This window comes from Schistocerca gregaria, chromosome X, assembly GCF_023897955.1.
Source record: "Schistocerca gregaria isolate iqSchGreg1 chromosome X, iqSchGreg1.2, whole genome shotgun sequence".
NCBI classification, from domain to species: domain Eukaryota; kingdom Metazoa; phylum Arthropoda; class Insecta; order Orthoptera; family Acrididae; genus Schistocerca; species Schistocerca gregaria.
The window spans coordinates 791,095,958-791,120,543 of NC_064931.1; the positions used below are offsets into that span (position 1 = coordinate 791,095,958).

The 24,586-nt window shown below is 41.3% G+C and overlaps 1 protein-coding gene across 15 annotated transcripts in view; it reads right to left on the bottom strand.

Moving 5' to 3' along the window:
* Window positions 1-24,586, bottom strand: part of LOC126297523 (CTTNBP2 N-terminal-like protein) — a 214,163-nt gene that overhangs the window by 124,796 nt on the left and 64,781 nt on the right. For all 15 annotated transcript variants that reach the window (XM_049988422.1, XM_049988419.1, XM_049988427.1 and 12 more), the window contains 2 exons: window positions 10,558-10,737; window positions 1,936-2,096 (listed from right to left, as the gene is read on the bottom strand). In XM_049988422.1, coding sequence (XP_049844379.1) covers window positions 1,936-2,096; window positions 10,558-10,737 — 341 coding nt within the window. The remainder of the gene's footprint in view (window positions 1-1,935; window positions 2,097-10,557; window positions 10,738-24,586) is intronic.

Genomic DNA, 24,586 nt, shown 5'->3' on the forward strand with positions numbered 1-24,586 from the left:
GTATTTAATAATCATTTCTTAAATATAGTAGGAAACATAGGGACAAAAAGTTCAAGAGAAAAATCACAGCAGTATGTTGAAGTAACTTTCACAAAATTCAGTCATATGAATGTACTACGTACTTCTCCTTCCAAAATTAAGAAAATTATGCAGTCTCTCAAAAATAAAGCTCATTTTATTTTGGTTGTATTTTCAACAGAGTACTAAAAATGTGTTCCCATGTAATAAGTCCAGCCTTATTTGAAATATGTTATGCATCACCAACTCGTAGCATTTTTTCAAGGAGACTGGAATATGCCATTATTAAACCCCTCTTTAAAGAAGGTGATGAGAAAGATGTCAATAACTACTGACTTGTTTCACTGCTGACACCATTCTCCAAAATATTTGAGAAGATGATACATTCGAGAATAGTATCTCACCTGAACAACAATAATATCCTTAGAAAATCACGTTTTGGGTCTCAGAATGGTTGCTCCACTGAAAATCCCGTTTACATGTTCACTCACCAGATTTTGCAAGCATTACATACTAAAATAGTGCAAGTCAGTATTTTCTGCAACCTCTCTAAGGCATTTGCCTGTGTGAATACCAGAATTCTTCTAGATAAATAAAAGTTTTATGGGACTGATGGTATAGCCAACCAATGGATGATGTCATTTCTAAACAAAGGAATGCAGAAAGTTGTACTTAGTAAGGCAACCAATCTAGTCCTTAGACCTAATTCTGACTGGTGAAAAAACAAGTATGGCATTCCCAAAGGCCAACTCTTTGGTTCACTATTATTCCTCATATATGTAAATGATCTTCCATCTCATACACAACAAGCTGAATTAGTTCTTTTTGCAAATAACAGTTTGTGTTATTTCATGTATTAATGAATGTCTACACTGTAAAATTTAAGGTATTTGGTCCTAACCTGGTCATGGTAAACAAGTGAATCAATAGAATGAATTACTGAATGAATACATTCAAATAAGCAACGTTTGGTAAAACCATTGTCAACTTGCTCATTGATACCTTCACACCATTTGCCAAAATCCTACCAGCCTTTTGACCAAGAAAAAGTTGGAGTACCCGATTACACCTAATTTTCTTTGACCATTTCAGTTTCAAAGAAAGTGAATTAACCCTCCCTCCCCCCCCCCCCCTCTCTCAATGTAATGCAGGTCTACATCGTATCTGATCCAGTGTAGTTACACTTTTCTTCTGCCATGTGGATACCCAGACGTAACGTACTCAACAGCCTCAACAATTCATTATATTTGTTTTTCATTACGCATTTATCTCTGCAACTTGGCAATCATGTCTCGTCACATACTGTATGCATTTCTCAATCTTATGGCACAAAACAGTTTTTTAAGGGAAAGAGTGCCTTGGAAATGCAGACTGAAAGGTCCAGCTGAACATTTCCTAGCATCAACCACCTGATCTTCTCACTCTAAACATTCTACCCATTCACCGCTCACTTTCAGGTGTAATCACTCCCCTCTTATTGCTTTCTTGTCTCAGTTTTTGAACCCTTTTCTAAGTTCTCTCTCAGAAGTAAATGTACCCTGGGGGACAGCTCCAAATATTGTACCTTGCACCCTCTGCTCCTTTATTTTTATTAGATCCTGACAAACTGTACGTCACTTCACAATACTCAAGACATTAAATCTGTTGTCCCTAACAGAATAGTTCTCTGTAGCTCATCACAACTGTGTCCCTTGACCTTACTAAGAATATCTGCAGAACAAACCCAATGCATTCATTTTTACAGTAACTGTCTTGATATTCAGCCCTCAAAACACAACTTAACAAAATGGAGTTGCTTGCAGTAGAGAATGAATGTGATATTATTAAAAATGTTTCATTGTTAGATGCAATTTCTGAAATTCATTGCCACACTTTTTCACAAAAACTGAAACGTATGAAATCAAATATCAAACTCACTTCTTCTCTTCTTTGGCTACCGCAGCTTTCAACTGTTGTCGCTCTGTATCAAACTGCGCAAGCTGCTTCTCCAGTTCTGCCTCCATCTGTAATGATTTCTTACTTTCTTCCTCAAGTCCTTCAGCCATTGAATCGATGCGTCCCTTCTCCTCAGCAAGGATCTAGTAAAGCAACAAGTAAAAATTTTACCATTTAATTCTTGATGTTCCCTCTCTTCTCACACACCACACACCACACACACACACACACACACACACACACACACACACACACACACACACACACACACACACAAAGGGAGGGAGGGAGGGAGGGAGGGGGAGAGAGAGTGTTCAATTTATTGCTAGATTTTCTCACAGGAAACTGCACTGAAACTGTATCTCACACAGCTGCTGTATTATTGCCAGACCCCAAACTAATTGTCTGTATACTGTACCCATGACGGCAACATTGACGTCTTTACAGACATACTAGATAGAACAATCTCCCACTTGCAAAAATACAATCAACATAAAATTTTAATCTTTGGTGATATTAAAACTGATATTAGGATTACAACAACAAAGTTGTTATACTTACTCAATGTCCTCAGTCACACTAGATGTTTTGGGCAGATAACAGGACTGTTATCTTATCTGGAGAATGTTATAACAAATGTAGAAAGAAATACGCACGACTAGGGCTTTTTAATACTATTTATCTACCAGATCATGAAGATAATTGCTGATAAAAAATTCTACAGAACAATGTGACAACCAAAATATATTATTAACGATAATCATATCAATGCTTTCAGATCAGAGCAGTGTACAGTAGAATGGACCAACTTCCGGTCTCAATTTACAAATGATGGTGAAGCTTTTGACAGCTTGGTCATTCTTATTTCGAATATGTTCAATAAGTACTGTTCTAAAGTATTAAAAAGTCAGCAGGGGAAACCAAGTAAAAGTAATCATAAAAGTTAACATCAATGGTTCACACCCGACCTCAAAAAAATCAAGAACATAGGTCATCAACCTCTACAGCAGATCAAAGAAAAATGAAAAAGGATAGACTTCAGTACCTTCAACTTAAAAAAGAGATACAGACCAGAATTATAAAACAGAAATGAGTGGCAAATAGTAACTATATTCAGCACTCACAAAACAAATGCAAGGCTGCTCAGAGAGTTATCAAATTAGAACTGGACGATACTAACAGAACCATTTGTAATAGCACCAATATCACAATGAAGAAATTAATAACTTCTTTACTAATTCTGGTAACAAAGGTCATACAAGTCAACAAAATGACAACTATAAATGAGGCTTCAATGAACATCTAGGAAAAAAAGGCTATTCATATTGCACAACATACCTGAAACATCTACCACAAAAACAACCCTAAATATAAGACACCCCCATCTTTTTTGACAGGTTTCTTGAGAAAATTTATTTTTAAATGTATTACGTCTAATCAAAATTAGAAATTTTTACTGACGTAAGATATATGCCTAAAAAGTTAACATGACAACTATTTTAAACTTACGCCATTTATTCACTGTCTACATTTTGATAGTACAAAGAGTAACAGAAACAGAAATAAATTGTTTGTATTAATTTTTTATCTTTACTGCCTTTTTTGTTTACTTTGCCTATCGTCTATGATATCACTATTTTTAACCATCATCACTGTCATCATCCTAACAGAACAGCTATGAAACTTATATCTATGTTGTCACAAATTTTTGGCTACTTCTTCCAAATGTGTTGTGGTTTCTGAGGTCGTGGTTATGGTGGGACCTGAGAACACAACTTTGTTTCAAAAATATGTAACAGCTTTTACTTCTATACTGATCCAAGAATGTTACAATGTCTCTTGCTAACAAACATATCGTCTGTGAACCGCGCTCTCACTGACTGTGTAGAACCAACAGCTGACACACCCCCTATTGTTCCCATCATACCTCATGGTGAGCATCGACAACATCGCTGCACAAAATACGTATGTATGCCACTGGCCTCCATGTAGACTTTTAGCATCTCCTGCGTATATGTATGCTATTGTTGAGTACCAGCCCAATTTTAAACTCAATTCTATTCTGAATCTGCAGTTTCGACATGGTTGATGCTCATAAAAAGCGAAAGTATACAGTACAGATTCCCTGTGTTAGCAGCACAACAAAACTGGCAGCCCACTCACCACCTCTCCCCATCCTGCACTCATTGCAGTTCTCCACCAAACTCTAGTCACTGTTTCCCCTCCAACCCTCCCGTAGTATTGTGCTTGAGCAGTACTGAAACACAGACGGTAGTACTTCTTGGGTGTAGATAACATGTAACAACAGCAAGTAATACATAAATAAAAGATTAGACTCACAATTCATTGCAATTCCTGCGCTTTCACTCGCCCCACAATCTAGTGACGTCTCTTGGCACGATCTCCACAAAGGGTCTTTCTGCCGTGATTTATTCTTGTGATAACAGTCACGGTCAGTTTAATGTGGTTTATTTCATTTGTTAGACTTTTGATTCTGGATTAATTTTCTTTCTCATTTCATCTTAATCATACCATCATGTTCTAAGGCTGACTAAAAGCTGGTGAATTTTTCCCTGGTGTTTTAATATGTGAATAGTGATCGAATTTCTCATTTGCAGCCCACTTGGTAAATCATTAAAATTTCTCATAACCAAATAGAATACTGAATAGTGAAGCAATAGTTTTCTGAATGACAAGATTTACATCTGTGAATGTTACCTTTATTTAAAAAGCAGCATAAATGTAAAATATGTATTCAGTATCCATACGTAAGTTGACAGAATTTAATGCTATTTCCTCCTGTATTTCACAAAATTGTCAATTTTTTAAAAACAGAGCGTTAGATTGTCATTGTAGCTAGTTCATAGTTTCTCATGTATCCCTTGCACAGAGCATTAGTACTGCAAGTGAAATGTCACATGATTGTTCACGCAAGGTCAATACTGTATCCAATGCTTCGGCGTATTGAGAAATCTCAAGCCTATTCAAATGAAAGCATTGGTTGCTAAGCCCTACCCTTCGGAATTCTTCAAATTATATTGCACAACATCTCAATAGCCAAAACTTCATCTGTAAGTGTAAGAGGATCCCTATATTAACCTCCCGAACAGTGTAAAAATGTTGACCTCAGGAGCAACAGTTTAATAATTGAATATATGATGACCCTGTATTTTTTGAATGAGAAATTTGGGGGAAAACACCCTGTTTTATAATCATGTAAATACAGTGTATTCAAGTGGGCACAAATTGCTGTCACTGACATTGCAGTAGCCATAGCAAAATTAGAAGACTTGTACGGTCAGTCAAATTTTGTTATTGAAAAGACAACAGACATTACACTACAACCACTTTGTGTACTAATAAACTGGATTTTTGTGATTTGTTCTGCCTACACAAAAATGGAGACTAGTCAGGCACTGATAATTATTGTCTATTTCTCTTGTATCAATACTTTCAAAAGTAGTAGAACACAGCATGCATCAGAAAACTGAAAAAGATTTCATCTGCAATAGAACACTGAAACACTCAGTATGTCTTCAGGGAAAATTCATTACACCGAAAGCAGTCCAAAATGCTTCGATGATACTCAGTGCCTTTGAAGCTGATGCTCAACTCATTGATCTGAGCAAGACATTTAACTATGTAAGTCATCGGATTTTAACAGATGAACTGAAGTGCTATGGCATTTGAAATACAGGACTTGCTTTTATATAATTGTATCTTGGCAATAAGAAGCAGAGGGTACACTTCTACGATATGAGCTCTGGATCCTAGATGAGACAACAGGCATGCCTCAAGGTTCCATGCTGGGATCCTTATGGCTTTTAATCTACATTAATGACCAACCTAGTATCAAGCCATCTAAATCTGTTCTGTATGCACATGATACCATGTCCATTGCTATCGTAAATGACGTAAGAGGACCTAAAGGAACAAAGCAAGACCTACCTAAGAACTTCTAATACCTTGGTTAAAGACAATGTATAAACTCTAAACCAGAATAAAACTGAAAATGGAATTTATAGTTTACACAATACCAACAACGATTTTATGACAGGTAGATTCCAACCTTAGAACCTGGAAACAGATTATATATGCACTAAATTGTCAAGAGACATATACCTACTGCATAAACTTAAGAGTATGTGTGAGTAGAAACACGATTCTTAGCTACTGTTATGTATTTTTTTCATAGTCATGTAACATACTGCATACTGCTTTGGGGCACCTCCACCGGGGCAAGAGTTTCTACATGGCAGGAAAAGCTAACAGATGTGTAGACAGTGTTTTAAAAACACATCCTGTATGTCACTTTTGAAAAAACTGCGTATAATGGCAGTCTCATCATTATTTACAGTTAATTGTCTAGTCCAGAAGAAAGAAAACTGAGAGGACTACACATTAAGGCAATCATTTTACGCACCATAAAGGGAAGATTTACCAACCCATTACAAGACTAAGTAAGACTCTCAACAGATACACACACCTTGGAGTAAAACTGTTCAATGCATTCCCACAAAACGCACACACTACCTCATTAAAAACCTTTAGTAATGTATTATAAGGTTAGCTTAGAAAGAAGGCTGTCTATAGCATAGAGGAATTTTCTGCTGTGCAAAAAAAAAAAAATTAAATTGTAACTTATACTCATTATATGTTTGTTACACAATCTACATGTTTTACCTGTTTGCTTTACTACTACTACTACTACTACTATTATTTCTTTTCTTTCTCAGACGTTATGTCTGGTCAAAAATGGAAATTGACGTGGATCTTGATCAAGCGTGACTTCCTTTCAACTGTACGGTATGTTACATTGCATTTAGGAACTTTCGGGTAATTTAACAAGTATCAATAATTACAAATTTATGTAGTTGTATATATAAGTTTGGATGTAGCTGTATTGCATTTATGTACTCGTGGATATTGTGTGTTATGACTCCTGTAGTTGATAGTATAATTAGTATAATGTCAACTTTATTCTGATGCCACATGTCCTCAACTTCCTCAGCCAGTTGGATGTATTTTTCAATTTTTTCTCCTGTTTTCTTCTGTATATTTGTTGTATTGGGTATGGATATTTAGATTAGTTGTGTTAATTTCTTCTTTTTATTGGTGAGTATGATGTCAGGTTTGTTATGTGGTCGTGTTTTATCTGTTATAATGGTTCTGTTCCAGTATAATTTGTAATCATCATCATTATCATCATCATCATCATAAGTATCATTACCTATTATTCAGTTTTAAAGAACTATTAACATCAATGGCATGCCACACGTACGAAGATAAAATAAATAAATATCTGTTTCTAAAACAGTTCCATTCCTAGAAAACAGCATGTTGATTTTGTGCTCAAGGCTATACATGCCAAATGACTTCAAATACCGTAGGTCAATAATGGAGTGTGTGTGTGTGTGTGTGTGTGTGTGTGTGTGTGTGTGTGTGTGTGTGTGTCACTAACTATTGCCAGCAAGAATAACTCCAATAGTATGACAGGGACAAACGTCTGTGTGGCAAAAGTTGCATGGGACTACGGGGGCCATAATTTGACAGTTTTTTGTTGCTAGGTGGGGTCACTTCAGAGATATGAAGGTCAACTTTATTTTTTAAATGGGATGCTATAGTTTGGTACTTATTTTCTGATGGCAGCCAACGAGATGAATCCAATAATGTGTAACAGTAAGGTCTTTGAAGGTCAATGAAGGTCAAAAAGGTGACATGAACGTCTATTTACAGAAGGTGTTCGAAGTGATGACCACTGGTATCAATGCAGTGTTGCAATTTTATCATCATGGATTGAGTGGTATTCCTTATCACATCAGCGCTTATCAAAGCACATGCTCCGAAAATTCTCTCTCGCGTATCTTTAGGTGTAGTGGGAACATCTTTATAAACAATGTCTTTTACAAATCTCAATAACAAAAAATACAGAGGCGTTAAATCTGGCGAACGAACCGACCACGACACATCTCCTCCATGTCCAATCCAACGACATGGGAACTGTCTCTGCAAATAATTTCTAGCCATCAGCGAAAAATGTGGCTGACAATCATCATGTTGATACCATCTACATCTACATACATACTCCACAATCCACCATACGGTGCGTGGCGAAGGGTACCTTGTACCACAACTAGCATCTTCTCTCCCCGTTCCACTCCCAAACAGTATGAGGGAAAAATGACTGCCTATATGCCTCTGTACGAGCCCTAATCTCTATTATCTTTGTGGTATTTCCATGAAATGTAAGTTGGCAGCAGTCAGCCTCAAATGCTGGTTCTCTAAATTTCCTCAGTAGCGATTCATGAAAAGAATGCCTCCTTTCCTCCAGAGACTCCCACTCGAGTTCCTGAAGCATTTCCGTAGCACTCGCGTGATGATCAAACCTACCAGTAACAAATCTAGCAGCCCGCCTCTGAATTGCTTCTATGTCCTGCCTCAATCCGACCTGATAGGGATCCCAAACGCTCGAGCAGTACTCAAGAATAGGTTGTATTAGTGTTTTGTAAGTGGTATCCTTTACAGATGAACCACATCTTCCCAAAATTCTACCAGTGAATTGAAGACGACTATCCGTCTTCGCCACAACTGCCATTACATGCTTGTCCCACTTCGTATCGCTCTGCAATGTTACGCTCAAATATTTAATTGACATGACTGTGTCAAGTGCTATGCTACTAACGCAGTATTTAAATATTACAGGATTCTTTTTCCTATTCATCTGCATTACTTTAGATTTATCTATCTTTAGAGTTAGCTGCCATTCTTTACAACAATCACAAATCCTGTCCAAGTCATCTTGTATCCTCCTACAGTCACTCAACGACAACACCTTTCCGTACACCACAGCAAACAGCCACACATTGCTATCTACTCTATCCAAAAGATCATTTATGTAGATAGAAAACAACAGCGGACCTACCACACTTCCCTGGGGCACTCCAGATTATACCTTCCCCTCCGATGAACACTCACCATCGAGGACAACGTACTGGGTTCTATTACTTAAGAAGTCTTCAAGCCACTCGCATACTTGAGAACCAATCCCATATGCTTGTACCTTAGTTAGGAGTCTGCAGTGGGGCACCGAGTCAAACGCTTTCCAGGAGTCAAGGAATATAGCATCCGTCTGATACCCTTCATCCATGGTTTGCAATACCACATTCTGTTCCTTGTTACTAAAGGTATTTCATCCAATAACAGACCTGATGTTTCTTGCAGGAATGTGGTGTACTTCCTATCATTAAGATTTCCTTCGATGAAATAGGGGCCTGTAATTCTGTCTCCCAGAATCTCGTACCATACATTCACCGACCACGGTTTTTGGTGTGCAACTTGCTGCAGCCAACATAGATTTTCAGTTGCCCAATAATGCATGTTATGCAGATTAACATTTCCATAGTTTGTGAATGTAACCTTGTCAGTAAATAAAATCAAATTAATGAATGTGTCATTCCTCTGAATCTGAAGTTGAGCACATCAGCAAAATTCAATGTAACGCATAGAATTCACACCAGTTGATTCTTGGTGGAGACTGATATGGCAAGGATGATATTTATGGTGATGCAGAACATGAACAACACTACTCTGGCTCATGCCAGATTCCCTTCTGATTTGACTAACTAACGCAAGGATCTCAAACCACAGTGGCTAGAGTACCAATTTCCATATCCTCGTTAGTAACTTCCCTTTGCCGGATATGTTTCGATATGTGTTAAAGATCCAGTTGTTCTTAATTTATCATACACATATTTAAATGTAAGACGTGTAGTGTGAGTACATTGAGGACACCTTTCAGAGTGTACGACTCTAGCTCTCACTGAATTTCGTTGGCATTCTCCATAAATGAGAAGCATATTGACTTGTTCTTTGAAGGAATACACCATTCACTTTCGCTTGTTCGACGATACTAGTCTTACTGTTACTATTAGTGTTGCATTACATGGCACGTTAGATGGATACGCCGTATTCGGCGAATATTTACTATTTGCACAATATACGAGAGAGAATTGTCAGAACATGTGCTTCGATAAATGCCGAAGTGTTAAGGAATAGCACTCAAGCCATGATAAGAAGATTGCAGCACTACACTGATACCAATGGTCATCACTTCAAACACCTTCTGTAAATGAATGTACATGCCTCCTTTTTGACCTTCAAAGACCTTACTGTTACACATCATTGGATTAGTCTCAAGAGCTACCATCAGAAAGTAAGTACCAAACTATAGCATCCCATTTAAAAAAAAACGAAGTTGATCTTCATATCTCTGACATGACCGCACCTAGCAACAAGAAACCAACATCATATTTTGGCCCCCATTGTCTTATACCTCCTCTCTTTTTTGAGTTGGGGGATGTACCCGAGAGAATTTCAGTGATGCTATTTTAACAGCTATGCTTTCCAGAAGTTCGGTACCATCTCTCTTTTTTTTTCCAAATGCTTTTATAATTTAAATCCTCATGAACAGCAGTTTACCAAAAGTTCAGAACGAGAAACTGAAGAAAGATACCATACTTTCAATTTAGCTGCTCTATAAACTTGTTACATTAAAAAAAGAGAGAGAGAGAGAGAGAGAGAGAGAGATAAAATGTTAAGACTCACCTGAGCTAGATCTTCCGACCGTTTTCTTTCTTCTATGTACTTCATGATTAATCTTTTTCTTTCTGCAAGCAATAAAAGTACTATTTGTTTTTGTCGAGATCTTTCTTCTTCCAATGTATCATTTGATTTCTTTAGGTCTTTCTCGAGTTTCTTTTTCATTTGCTTTTCTAACTCCAATTCCTAAAGCATAACAATTCAAACAGTTTCAAAGAATAACTAACATAAGAGATAGGCACTACTACTGCAAATTCTCTGTTAGTATTTCATAATAAGGAAATATAATCTAAAGGAGCCCATAGTAGCCAGACTACACACACATTTATTTTGTGAATCACAAGCTACTAGACATTGGTACATTAAGCCACTTACCAAGACGAAGATAGTTAAATGGTTATGACCAAATGCCAGCATTAATGTTGCAAATTTCATACGAATTCTTTTACAGGATGGTTTACAGAAGAGCATAATTCAGTTTAGCTTTAGAAATGATCCAGAAACAAAGAAAGCTATTAATTTATTGGTAAAAGGACAGGCTTTGACATAAGACCTTGCCAATGGCTAGTTCCCACACATACTAATCTGAGTCATTTACCTAAGGTACCAATAAAATTTGCCACCCACAAGAATTCTACATCCAGCCATAAGCAAAATCTGGCAACAATGTAGATGGCGAATTTTCTGGAGGAAGTGTTGTCTTCCTCATGAGCTATTGCAGTCCACTCATGATCTACTAGTAAAAGTTACCCAATGTAGACACAAAGTTGTGAATTCGAGCCCACTTCTTCCTTTTATTTTTAAACCACGTTTCAGGTGTTGCTAAAGCAAAACCTTCCAGGAACATCTGCACGAAAGAGCTTGTGGCTACATCAAAATAAGAACAATTCATGCTCAGGAGTTTCCTCACCATACTGTGGCAACCGGCCATTGTCAGTGGCAGCCAGATGTCAGCTGGTATCAACAAAAGTGATCATGACAGTGTTCCTTTGACAACTTTTTCTGCTCTCACACTGGCTAGCGTAAAATTGTTAATTACTGTAGTTTGATTTTCCACACAAAATAACTTCATTAAACTGAGTGAATGAAGTGCAGTGACACATCAGACATAGGACACCAAGAATGTATTGTGTTATTTTTTTTTTTATTTGGAGTTCCAGTATTTAACTTGAAGTCACAGGTTTGACTAGCATACTCAAATCTTACGAATGTGGTTTAAGCATTACAAAATAAAGTCACGAGGAAAAATGTTCATTTGTTACAAATTGTTCACTTTGAGTTTCATAGACAACAGGAGGCAGCTTCAAATGGGGGCAAATCACATCAGGAAATAATTTACTTGCTTCATGGAAATCATTTTGGCATGAATCATTCTCCACATTCAGAAAGTCTTAATAAATGACACGTATGATGAACTGCGATCATTTAACCCAAGTGAAACACTTGGATTCAACAGGCAAGGTTCACAAGTTGGGTGTAAGAGTACTGCAGTTTCACTTGTAAGCCATCAGTTTGCTCACTGAGCATTCTTACTGGTAATGAGTTATGTTAACTTCTTAAAAAGAAATTAATGGCTGAGCCATGACAAAGGACATCTCTTTTGGCAAAAGGCAAACTGACTTGATAATATTTTGCATCTGGTGGCATAAACAGGGTGTTCTGCACTATGAAATCCTTCCCATGGGTGTGTCCATCACAGGCGCCGGCAACAACCGAGACATCTTTTGATCGCAGCGTAAGAAAAAACAACCAACAGAACCACATACAGTGTTGCTACTGCATGACAACACACACTGGTGACTTTTAAAATAATAATAATAATAATAATAATAATAATAATAATATTGTATTTTAATAATACCATATGTTAATAACACTGTATTTTGCAGACTATAAGACGCACTTTTTGCTTTGAAAAATTGCCTCCACAAGTCAGGTGGGTCTTATACTCTAAATTAATATATAAAAATGTCCAGTGTTTGATTTAAAATTCCCCCACTCTTAAAAACCTATCTCTACCTGGCAATGTTGGAGTCACCTGGCAGCAAAAACTGTAACTGTAACTATACAATAACTATAACTGTAACTATAAAAACAAGTGAACATGAAAAAATGGGCTACCCTGTTATCCTTTCATTTTGTACTGACAGTACACCAATGCGACGAACATGAGTTGTGGGGATTCACAAGCTTGCTAACTGTGTCTCCCTCCTGTCCTGCCATCACAAACCCAGAACACTGTCTAGCCTATCTATGATGTGTCATTGCAGTCAACAGTGCCAGTGAACGTGAACTGAAAGTGGTTTGTGTTATCGGTAACAGTACAATATTTTTGTTAGTAGCTATTTACACAATGGAAACAAATAAAAGGTATTCATATGATGCAAGCAATGAATTGGAAGTAATAGCATATGCAGAAGAACATGGAAGCAGAGCAGCTGAGTAGCATTTCGGCCCTCCAACAACAGAAAAACCCATTCACGACTGGTGGTCTAGTAAAAAAAAAAAGTGAGGAAGACTATATGTGCAAATAGAGGACTGAATGCAAACTGGCCAAAACTAGATGACATATTGAAATGGATTCAATGACATTGTCAAAATTGCATTGGAATTAATACAAAAATGATTCAAATACATACTCACAACCTAGCTGTACAGTGGAACTTAACAGACTTTACGGGTGGAGTTCCACGGTGTTATAGGTTTATAACATGCCATTGACTTAGGACGCAAACCAAAACCACAATATCTCATAAAATGCTACAAGAGTATGAAGAGAAAATATTTTCTGTCCATCAATTTACTATTCAACATTGAAAGAAAACCAGTGTGGAACGAAGCCAATGGTGAGTATGGACAAAACTCCTCTCACATTTGATGTGCCAAAGAACAGAACTGTTGCCATGAAAAGTGCAAAAAGTGTAACTATAAAAACTAGTGGACATGAAAATGGGCTACCCTGTTGTCCTTTCATTTTGTACTGACAGTACTAAATTTAATACAATGACCATTTTCAAGCACAAAACAATGCCAAAACCTTCTGAAATACCACGAGATGGTGGTGGTAGTGTACATGACAAGGGTTGGACAGGAGGAGGCTGGTATGAAATTATGGTTTAACAGAGTGTGGGAGAGAAGGAAATGAAAAGTTCCCCCTCTTGTACTAGATCAGTTTAGCACTCACTTGAAAAATTCTGTGAAAGAGAAATTGAGACAGAGAAATACAGTGCTTGCTGTCAATCCAGGAGTACTCACTTCACAACTGCAACCTCTTGATGTCTTGATAAATAAACCATGTAAAAAGTATATGAGAGAGGAATGGAACAAATGGACACTGGATGAAACTCAACATGAATTCATGTCGAAGGGAGCTTTAAAACGACCTACAATCAAACAAGTGTGTCAACTGATAGAACAGTCATGGTCTAGAATGAGAGAAAACATTATTAGTGTTAAAGCTTCCTCAGAATGCAGTCTAAGTAATGCTCTCAATGGCACTAAGACGATCTTATATGTGAAGAGGGTAACGATTACGAAGAAGAAGAAGAAGAAATCTCAGATTACGATTTTCAGGGATTTTAAAGGTCAGTTCGGTTTTAAAAACTAAGATTTTTCAGTCTGGCTTTGCAATCTAATAATAAAAATGGTGAAAATGTTATTTTTTTTAAAATTGCTTGAAAATTAAGGTGTGTCTCATAGCCCATAGGATTCTGTAGTCTGTAAAATATGGTAATACAAGAAACCTGTCTAAGAGTTAGAGAAGTCCTCCCTCACACATGTATTCTTTCGGAATTGAGCCCTCAAATGTTTACACTTCCTGCTCCTTACTGAACAACCATCACAAAAATTCCTTTCTGGAAGGAAATGAGCTTCAAACCTGGCTTCTTTACATCTTTAACTGCAGCTCAGTATGTTTTTACACACACTGAATTGGTAAAATATCCAAACACTGTCAGACTGTTTTAAATACTGTGATAGAATTCGTTGTTCATGCTCAATTTATCTCGTATGTTAACTATTGTGTAATCTGTAACATTAATGTGCATAAATTGATATGAATTACTAAGATATTACACTTTTTGGACTTCAAAACAGCCTTTGTTTGTGTGTTGTTCTGTGTCATACTCCATTAGTATGAAACGTGGCTGCTGGGAGTAAACACTAAGAAACCCAGCTGATGAATTACTCAGCACCACAGTTTCATAAATAAAATTGTGTACTCACAAAACCCAAAAATTATGTCAAGCAGATGCAGAAAGAGGCATCATCAATGCAGCCTTCACTTTACAGTGCAACTCAGTTACTTTACCTCTAGATAACATCTGCAGCATTCAGCTCTCCCTTACTGCCCTATTGGTGGCTAGCACAGATAAACATAAAAGTTGGTTGGTTTGGGGGATTAAAGGGACCGGACTGCTATGGTCATCTGTCCCTTTTTCCAAAAAACTAAAACCACCCAAAGAGAAGAAAAACAAACAACAGAAAATACGGCAGACGACACAGGACAAGAGATACTCAGACAAAACAAAGTAAAACCACACAGAGTGTGGCGGTGGTTGGCCGACCATGGGGACAAAAAAGGAAAAGCCAACCACCAAGAACACATTAAAAACTCAGTTTAAAATCATAAGCCAAAGGCCAGAATCAACAAAAAAAATAAAATAAAACAGAAACACTCAGATTAAATGATAAAAACCCCCTGCCCGAATAAAACGCAAAACTAAGTCAGCCATAGCAGAGTCATCTGTTAAAAGTGCAGGGAGCGTGTCAGGCAGTGTGAACGACTGCCTGAGCACAGCTAAAAGTGGACAGTCCAATAAAATGTGGACCACTGTCAAAACGGAGCCGCAGTGACATAAAGGTGGGTCCTCACGTCGCAACACGGGGCCGTGCGTCAGCCATGTGTGCCCAATGCGCAGCCAGCAGAGGACAACAGACTCCTTGCGAGAGGCCCGCAAGGAGGAGCGCCACACGTCGGTAGCCTCCCTGATGGACCAAAGTTTGTTCCGTGAAGACAGGGCGCGCCATTCAATGTCCCAAAGGTCCAGAATTTTGCTGCATAGGAACACTTGCAAATCTGTTTCCGAGAGGCCAATGTCCAGAGATAGTGTACTGGTGGCCTCTTTCGCCAGGCGGTCAACATTCTCATTGCCGGGTATCCCAACATGGCCTGGGGTCCACACGAAGACCACAGAGCGGCCGCAACGCGCAAGAGTATGCAGGGACTCCTGGATAGCCATCACCAGACGAGAACAAGGGAAACACTGGTAGAGAGCTCGTAAACCGCTCAGGGAATCGCTACAGATAACGAAGGACTCACCTGAGCAGGAGCGGATATACTCTAGGGCATGAAAGATGGCGACCAGCTCAGCAGTGTAAACACTGCAGCGAGCCGGCAACGAACGTTGTTCAGAATGGTCCCCTAGAGTTAGTGCATAACCGACACGACCAGCAACCATCGAACCGTCAGTGTATACATCGCCAGAGCCCTGATGCGTGGCCAGGGTGGAATAAAAGTGCCGTCGAAAGGCCTCTGGAGGGACTGAGTCCTTCGGGTCCTGTGGCAAGTCGAGCCGAAGGCAAGGGCGAGGAACACACCACGGGGGTGTACGCAATGTGGCCTGGAAAGGAGGTGGAACAGTGAGAACCCTAAGCTCGGAAAGAAGCTCTTTGACTCGGACCGCGATCGTACAACCTGACCGAGGCCGATGTTCTGTCAGATGGACGACCGATTGCGGGAACAGGAGACGATAGTTGGGATGCCCAGGCAAGCTAAAATCGTGGGCAGCATAAGCGGCCAGCAAACGTTGGCGTCGTAACCGCAGGGGAGGGACACCTGCCTCCACAAGTATGCTGTCCGCAGGGCTGGTCCAGAAGGCACCAGTGGCAAGGCATATCCTGCTGTGGAGGATGGGGTCCAGCAGCCGCAACACAGATGGGGATGCTGAGCCATAAGCGAGACTCCCATAGTCCAGACAGGACTGGATTAATGCCTGGTAAAGCCGTAGGAGAGTAGATCGGTCGGCGCCCCACCTGGTGTGGCTCAGGCATCGCATAGCATTTAGATGCCGCCAACACGCCTGTTTAAGCTGCCGAATATGAGGCAGCCAAGTCAACCGGGCATCAAAAACCACCCCCAAAAACCTATGTAACTCACCACTGTAAGAAGCTCGCCGTCAAAATAAAGCCGCGGCTCTGGGTGAACTGTGCATCGCCGGCAGAAATGCATAACGCAGGTCTTGGCTGCCGAAAACTGAAAACCATGCGCTACAGCCCAAGACCGCGCCTTGCGGATTGCGCCCTGTAGCTGACGTTCAGCAGCTGCAATGCCAATAGAGCTGTAGTAAAGGCAGAAGTCGTCAGCATACCAGGAAGCGGAGACAGTATTTCCCACGGCCGCAGCGAGCCAGTTAATAGCTATTAAAAACAGACAGACACTGAGAACAGAACCCTGTGGCACACCGTTCTCCTGGACTCGGGAGAAACTATATGACGCCGCGACGTGCACGCGGAAGGTACGATATGACAGAAAATTGCGGATATAGATCGGCAGAGGGCCACGAAGACCCCACCCATGAAGTGTAGAAAGGATGTGATGACGCCATGTCTTATCATACGCCTTCCGCATGTCGAAAAAGACAGCGACCAGATGCTGACAGCAGGCAAAGGCAGTACGGATGGCCAACTCCAGGCTCACCAGATTGTCGGCGGCGGAGCGGCCTTTACGGAACCCACCCTGAAGACGGAGCCAGAAGGCCCCGAGACTCCAGTACCCAATTAAAGCGCCGGCTCACCATCCGTTCAAGCAACTTGCAAAGAACGTTAGTGAGGCTAATGGGATGGTAGCTGTCCACCTCCAAAGGGTTCTTCCCCGGTTTGAGAATGGGGACAACAAGACTTTCCCGCCATTGCGACGGAAACTCACCCTCTACCCAAATGCGGTTGTAAAGGTCGAGGAGGCATCTCTGGCAGTCCACTGAAAGGTGTTTCAGCATCTGAGAGTGGATGCTATCTGGCCCAGGAGCGGTATCAGGCCAAGCGGCGAGGGCACTGGGAAATTCCCACTCACTGAATGGAATGTGGGTGCGAAAAGAAAGACTCCGACGTTCTATCCGCTTCTTAATGGAGCAGAAGCCCAAGGGGTAGTTGGCAGAAGTGGAATTCAGAGCAAAGTGCTCTGCCAAGCGGTTTGCAATGAAGTCGGAGTCAGTACAAACTGCTCCAGTCAGTGAGAGCGCAGGGACCCTGACAGGGGTCCGATAGCCATAGAGGCGGCGAATCTTGGCCCAGACCTGCGATGGAGTGACATGGAGGCCAATGGTGGACACATACCGCTCCCAGCACTCCTGCTTGCGTTGGCGGATAATGCGGCGGGCTCGCGCACGCAGCCGTTTGAAGGTGATAAGGTGTTCGATTGAGGGATGTCGCTTGTGATGCTGGAGCCCCTGCCGGCGAGCTTTAATCGCTTCAGTGATCTCAGGCGACCACCAAGGCACAGACCGCTGCCGAGGGGACCCAGAATAATGGGGAATGGCAGATTCGGCGGCAGTAACGATGCCGGTGGTGACCAAATGAACCACTGCATCAATGGCATTGTTAGAGAGAGGCTCAATAGCGGCAGTGGAGGAGAACAAGTCCCAGTCAGCCTGATTCATAGCCTATCTGCTAGGGCGCCCAGAAGACTGACGCTGTGGCAGTGACAGAAAGATCAGAAAGTGGTCACTACCACACAGGTCGTCATGCACTCTCCATTGGTCAGACGGTAAGAGGCTAGGGCTACGGATCGAAAGGTCAATGGCGGAGTATGTGCCATGCGCCACACTGAAGTGTGTGAAGGCACCATCATTTAAGATCGAGAGATCGAGCTGAGCCAATAAATGCTGAACGATGGCGCCTCGACCTGTTGCCACTGACCCACCCCACAGATGGTTATGGGCGTTAAAGTCACCCAGTAACAGGAAAGGTGGCGGCAATTGAGCTATCAGAGCAGCCAGGACATGCTGCATGACATCACCATCCGGTGGAAGGTAAAGACTGCAGACTGTAACAGCCTGTGGCGTCCACACCCGAACAGCGACAGCCTCTAAAGGTGTGTGGAGAGGGACAGACTCGCTGTGAAGAGAGTTCAGGACATAGATGCAGACGCCATCAGACACCCTTTCATAAGCTGCCCGGTTCTTATAATAACCCCGATAGCCACGGAGGGCGGGGGTTCGCATTGCCGGAAACCAAGTTTCCTGCAGAGCAATGGAGAGGAAAGGGTGAAGGCTGATAAGTTGGCGGAGCTCAGCTAGATGGTGGAAGAAACTGCTGCAGTTCCACTGGAGGATGGTGTTGTCCATGTCTGAGAAAGGCGTGACGAGACTGGGAAGGCAGATTACGCCACTGGGTCACCTGCCTTTCGTTCCGATGGAGCACCCGTGCAAATGCTATCCATTGCGTCTGAGGGACTGGCGAGCTCGAGGTCCTCAGCGGACGCAAGAATCTCCACCTCATCCTCAGACGCAGAGCTTGTAGGTAGTGGTGGAGTAGGAGCCATTGCAGGTGCCTTGGTCTTACGGGGCTTCAGTGTCGTTTTGTCTCGCTGTTCCTTTGGTTGCCGTTGCTGATAGGGCTTATTGGAGTCAGTCTCCGGAACCGAAGATGATCGCGAAGCCCGACAACCAGCGGCCTGTTGCTTCTTCAGCCACTGGTTGGTGTCTACTGTGCCGCTGGTAGGAACCTGGGAAGGGAGTGACCCAAGGGTTCCCTTCCAAGCGAGAGAAGCCGAAGAAGACTTACGCTTCTCCGGCGTAGAAGTGGGGACTGGTGTCCCCGGTGGTTTAGTGGGTGCTACTCCCGAGGTAGATGGTGTGGGAGTAACAGCAAGAGAAGGGGCCCCCATCGTCAAGGGGGCAGGTAAGGTCCTCTGACGCTGAGAGCTAACTGTCTGTGGTGCAGCTAAAGGAGCTGGAGCAGGAGTGACAGTGGAGGCATAAGATGACATCATCATGCGCACGGGATGTAGCTGTTCAAATTTCCGCTTACCCTCAGTGTAAGTCAGTCGGTCCAGGGTCTTATATTCCATGATTTTGCATTCTTTCTGTAAGATCTTGCAGTCTGGCGAGCAAGGTGAATGAGGCTCTCCAGTTGACACAGATGGGAGGCGGAGCACATGGATAATCGGGATGAGATGGGCATCCGCAATCTCGACATGTGAAGCTGGAAGTACAGCGGGAAGACATATGGCCGAACTTCCAGCACTTAAAGCACCGCATCAGGGGAGGGATATAGGGCTTGACGTCACAATGGTAGACCATCACCTTGACCTTCTCTGGTAATGTATCAGCCTCGAAGGCCAAGATGAAGGCACCGGTAGCAACCTGATTGTCCCTCGGACCCCAATGAACGCGCCGGACGAAATGAACACCTCTACGCTCTAAGTTTTCGCACAGCTCGTCATCAGACTGCAGAAGTAGGTCCCTATGGAAAATAACACCCTGCACCATATTTAAACTCTTATGTGGTGTGATGTTAACGTTAACATCCCCCGACTTGTCACACGCAAGCAACCTGCGTGACTGGGCGGAGGAGGCTCTTTTTATCAAAATTGACCCAGAGCGCATTTTAGACAAGCCCTCCACCTCCCCAAACTTGTCCTCCAAATGCTCTACAAAGAACTGAGGCTTCATGGATACAAAGGATTCCCCATCAGCTCTGGTACAGACGAGATACCTGGGAGAATACATGTCACTTATCATTCATTGCCTTTCGTTCCTCCCACGGTGTGGCCAGGGATGGGAACGATTTGGGGTCATAAACGTTAGCTTTAAAATGAGCCCTTGAACGCTTGGAGACTGCTGGTGGCTGGCCACCAGCAAGAGATGATGTACCACGCTTCATTGCGGGACATCCGCCCTGATGTTACCTACTCTGACCAAGGGCCCTCCCCATGGGCGCCACCCAGCCACAGCAAGAGCCACCTGGCAGGATGGCCATTGCCGGGAGTCCTTATGCCCCAGGGAGATGGGCATCTACTCCTTGGCATACATGGGGAGTAAATGGTGCAGGCATCAGTAGAGCGATCCCTGTATTGTCAGGGGGCTACAACCAACAGAGTACACGGCGGCCCCACCACAACGGACTGGCTACCGTGCTGGATCTTCTTAAGTGCAAAAATGTATAAGGTCGTCGTCGCAGCGGAAAGCAACACTGCACAGTGCAGCGTGGTAATCGCACCCAGGGACGTATCCTCGCCCAAGAGATGGAAAACGAGTGGGACACCATTGCAACGACGAGAAAGCCGGCTAAAGGTCTCAATGCACGACAGATACAGTGCACCATGTAAGGTGCCCTTCCCCAATCGGCTCGCTCTGCGGAAAAATTTTCAAATATGGAGGTCAAACACAAGAGGGGACCATCACATAAGGCCGAAACGTTTGCGCCTCCTTTTAGTCGCCTCTTACGACAGGCAGGAATACCGCAGGCCTATCCTTACCCCCGAACCTGCAGGGGGGGATAAACATAAAAGGCAGGATCAGTTGTATTTTCTGCATGGAATGACCTTTCTGAACTCAAAATCGTTAAGTGAAAATCACTTTGATTATTTAATGGAAATGACAAGAAAATCTCAAGTAATTCAGCAGGATAATTCCGTGCCATCCACAAAATAATTTGAGAATTACAGAGTTGCCAAACATATGAAGCACTGCTGCAAAGTTCCAGTTGTCCTACTGGTAGGAAAAATGTGTTTCCACAGCTGAAATGTTTGGCAAGTGGTCTCAGAAGTGAGTATAGCCTGGGTCTCAAAGACGCAGATGCTGGAGGCTGTAATACGGAAACTATATGACAATGAGTTTTATTCTCATTTCTGTAAGTAGGTTTAGGGACTACTGTGTAGTTTCTAGTAACACTCAAATGACCTGATTACAAACTCAACATCATATACCAATAACTACCATAATTGTTTTTCTGTCTCAAGCACACTGAAAACTGAAAAGCTCATTCACCAAATGTGATTCACTTTTTGGTGCATTGCCTGTGGTTATGCTGATAATATTATGAGTATGCAACCCATCTTTTGATCATTGCAAACTTAAAAAACGTTTTCCTTAAGAACACTACCATTTGTACTACCCTCAAAACGAGAGAAACACAAATGAAAAGACAACACAGCATCTATTTGAAAATGTGAGCATCCACATTGACATATCGCAAGTTATTAATAACAAAAGTTCCAAATGAAGTAAGTCTACAGTGCATAGGAATCATACAAAATGACCAAAAAAGCAGGCTCACAAGTCCATGAAGAAAATGAAAAAACTGAATGTATGCAGTACTGCTTGTGGTAGTAGAATGCATATTTTAGTAGCATTTTTCCATTAGTTTGTTAGTGTCATACCACAAATGTGAGACTTTTTACACTTGCAATACTTATTTTATAACTCTTAAAAACAACATTCATTAGCTTCAACTAACAAGTAACTGCAAGGTAAGTAGTGGAACTCCAAACAAAAAAAACAAGAAAATGGCAATTAAAACAGGCACGTGTTGCAACCTACACGTGTTGTATTATTGCTCTTTGTTAACTTGGTTTATCAACGTTATTTTGTTTGGAAAATTTAACTACAATAATAAATTATTCCACACTGGCCAAGGTGCGATTAGAAATGTGTCCAAAGAGAGCCGAGTCATGATCAATTTGGTGGACGCCAAACAGTGCCAGGTGGTTGAAGTCGGCTGACGAGTGGCATGTTGCCACAGTACAGTGAGAAACCTCTAAAGCATAAAGTCTTTATTTTGATGCAACAACTTTTGTGGAAATGTTTCTGGATGGTTTTGCTATTACTGGTGAATTACAAAGCGAAGCAAATTATCTTTGGGGTATCAGACTGATATTTTTAGCAAACACCCAAACTGCATTTTAAAAATTAAAGAAAGGCGCTAACTCTGAACTTGCGACTTTACTAAGCCACACATTTTACCATTAAACAATGAGCAGGTTACAACAGCTTAAGCAGAGAACGACACTTCCTTTGGAAACTTCCGCATTCTACAGTGCAGACAGTTTTATTGCCAACTTTAGGAAATTACACAAACTTATTCTCTGAAACAGCCAGCCAATGACAAAGTTTTAGATCAAAGACTGTACTGCAAGAGTGTATAAAGAAGTTAAAACCACAGTGGTTGTTTTTAGTTTCTTACCTCTATGGACTACATCAATCTTGCATACTTTAAAGTAAGTATGAATGCCATTCATGTAAATCAAAGCACATTAGCATGATCAGAGTGATCCATTACAGTATGTACATTCTACTTCTCCAGAATTTTTGAATTAGTGTCCAAACTTGAGGCATAATCTTTTTAAGAAATTTAAAATATTGACTGAGTAGTCTAGGAAGTTATTCTTGTTTAATTTAGGCCAAAGTCAAAATTTGAGTGCCATGAGAGAGAAGTGTACGAGTTGCAATTGGATTGTTAGATCCAGGGTGTGGTGTGAGGGTCGTTGCAGTTTCTTTCATGTGTATGATTGTAGCAGCATAGGAATTGCGGAAATAAATAAGGCTCAATGGTTGTACCGGATTGGCTGTGGACACAAGAAGATAGCGGAACAGGAGGAAGGGCTCACCTTTCTGTATGTTCTGGTTAGAAGAAGAGCGGAGGGCACTTTGGGCCACCATGTTTATCGGAAGAAGACACATACTGACAGCTGCCGTCATCTGGCTCAGAGGAATGGTGTGTTCAAACCACTGATACATAGCGCTCGCACAATGATAATTGAAGTATCAACGAAGAACTTTAACATCTGAGAGCAGTTTCCCAGAAGAATGACTACAAGGAGTGGCAAAATTCAGAGAGCCTTATGTCCTACACTCTCCATACGATCAGCGGAACCGGAGAGGATTCTCAGGATGACTCCGATGTTGCATTCATTTCTTTTTGTGGCACGTTATCCAGCAAGACAGGGTGAATTCTTTGGAAACACCATGTAAGGGCGGTCTTCCGCCCACCAGCCAAAACACAGGCACAACTTGGTTGTGTGAAAGATGATCTTGGACTGCAGATATCCATGGTCCATCACATAACCTGCAATTGTGGTAAGATTTACATAGGTTAGACTGTGCGTACTGTACAATATCATTGCCAAGAACAACAATGCCATACCATATTTCAGCAGCCTAACAAATCGGCAATCACAGAATGTTGCCCGATTGAACTGCATGGAACAAACTACAGCCACACCAAGGTTCTGTCACAGACCTCCAAATTCTGGAACTGTTAACATCAAGGAATCTCTTGAGATTTGAGTAAGGGAACCACAGATAAATCGTGATAGCGGGTACATACTTAGCAAGGCATGGGACCCTGCTGTCAGAACGGTCAAGAAGAATCAGAAATGGGCAGTTTGGGCAATAAGTGGTGTAAATTCACAAACCTCTTGTCGACCCCTGTTCATGAGTCTCAGTATTTTGACATTGGCCTCTCAATATATATAAATTCCTTACTGTCATTTCTTGTTAACAGTATTAGCTTATTCCAAAGAATAAGCAGCTTCCACTCAGTTAATACTTGGCAGAAATCACACTAGCATTTGGATGGGATTTTCTTAACTCTTGTGCAGAAAGGTGTATAGTATACTGCTGCATCCATTTTCAATAAGCTACCACTCAAATTCAAAAATCTTAACAGTGATCCACACACCTTCAAATCGAAACTGAAGAGTTTCCTCATGGATCACTCCTATTCTGTTGAGGAGTTCCTTGAAAAATTAAGCTGATTCTTGTAGTATTGTTGATTGTTAAACTTATGGCTTGACTTTTTTGGGTTCATAAACATTTTATTTTTATCTATTATTACTTTTATGTTGTAATTTCAGTTACTGACACGTTCTATGACCTTTGAAATTTGCTCCTCAATTTGGTCCTATGGAACTTTATGTGTAAATAAATAAAAATAAACAAACATTAGACAAAAAACAGACTTTGGAGGCAGGTAGAGGAATGGCTGAAGTGTTGGCAGTATGTGCACCTGGGACAGAACACTGGATCAGTAGGTG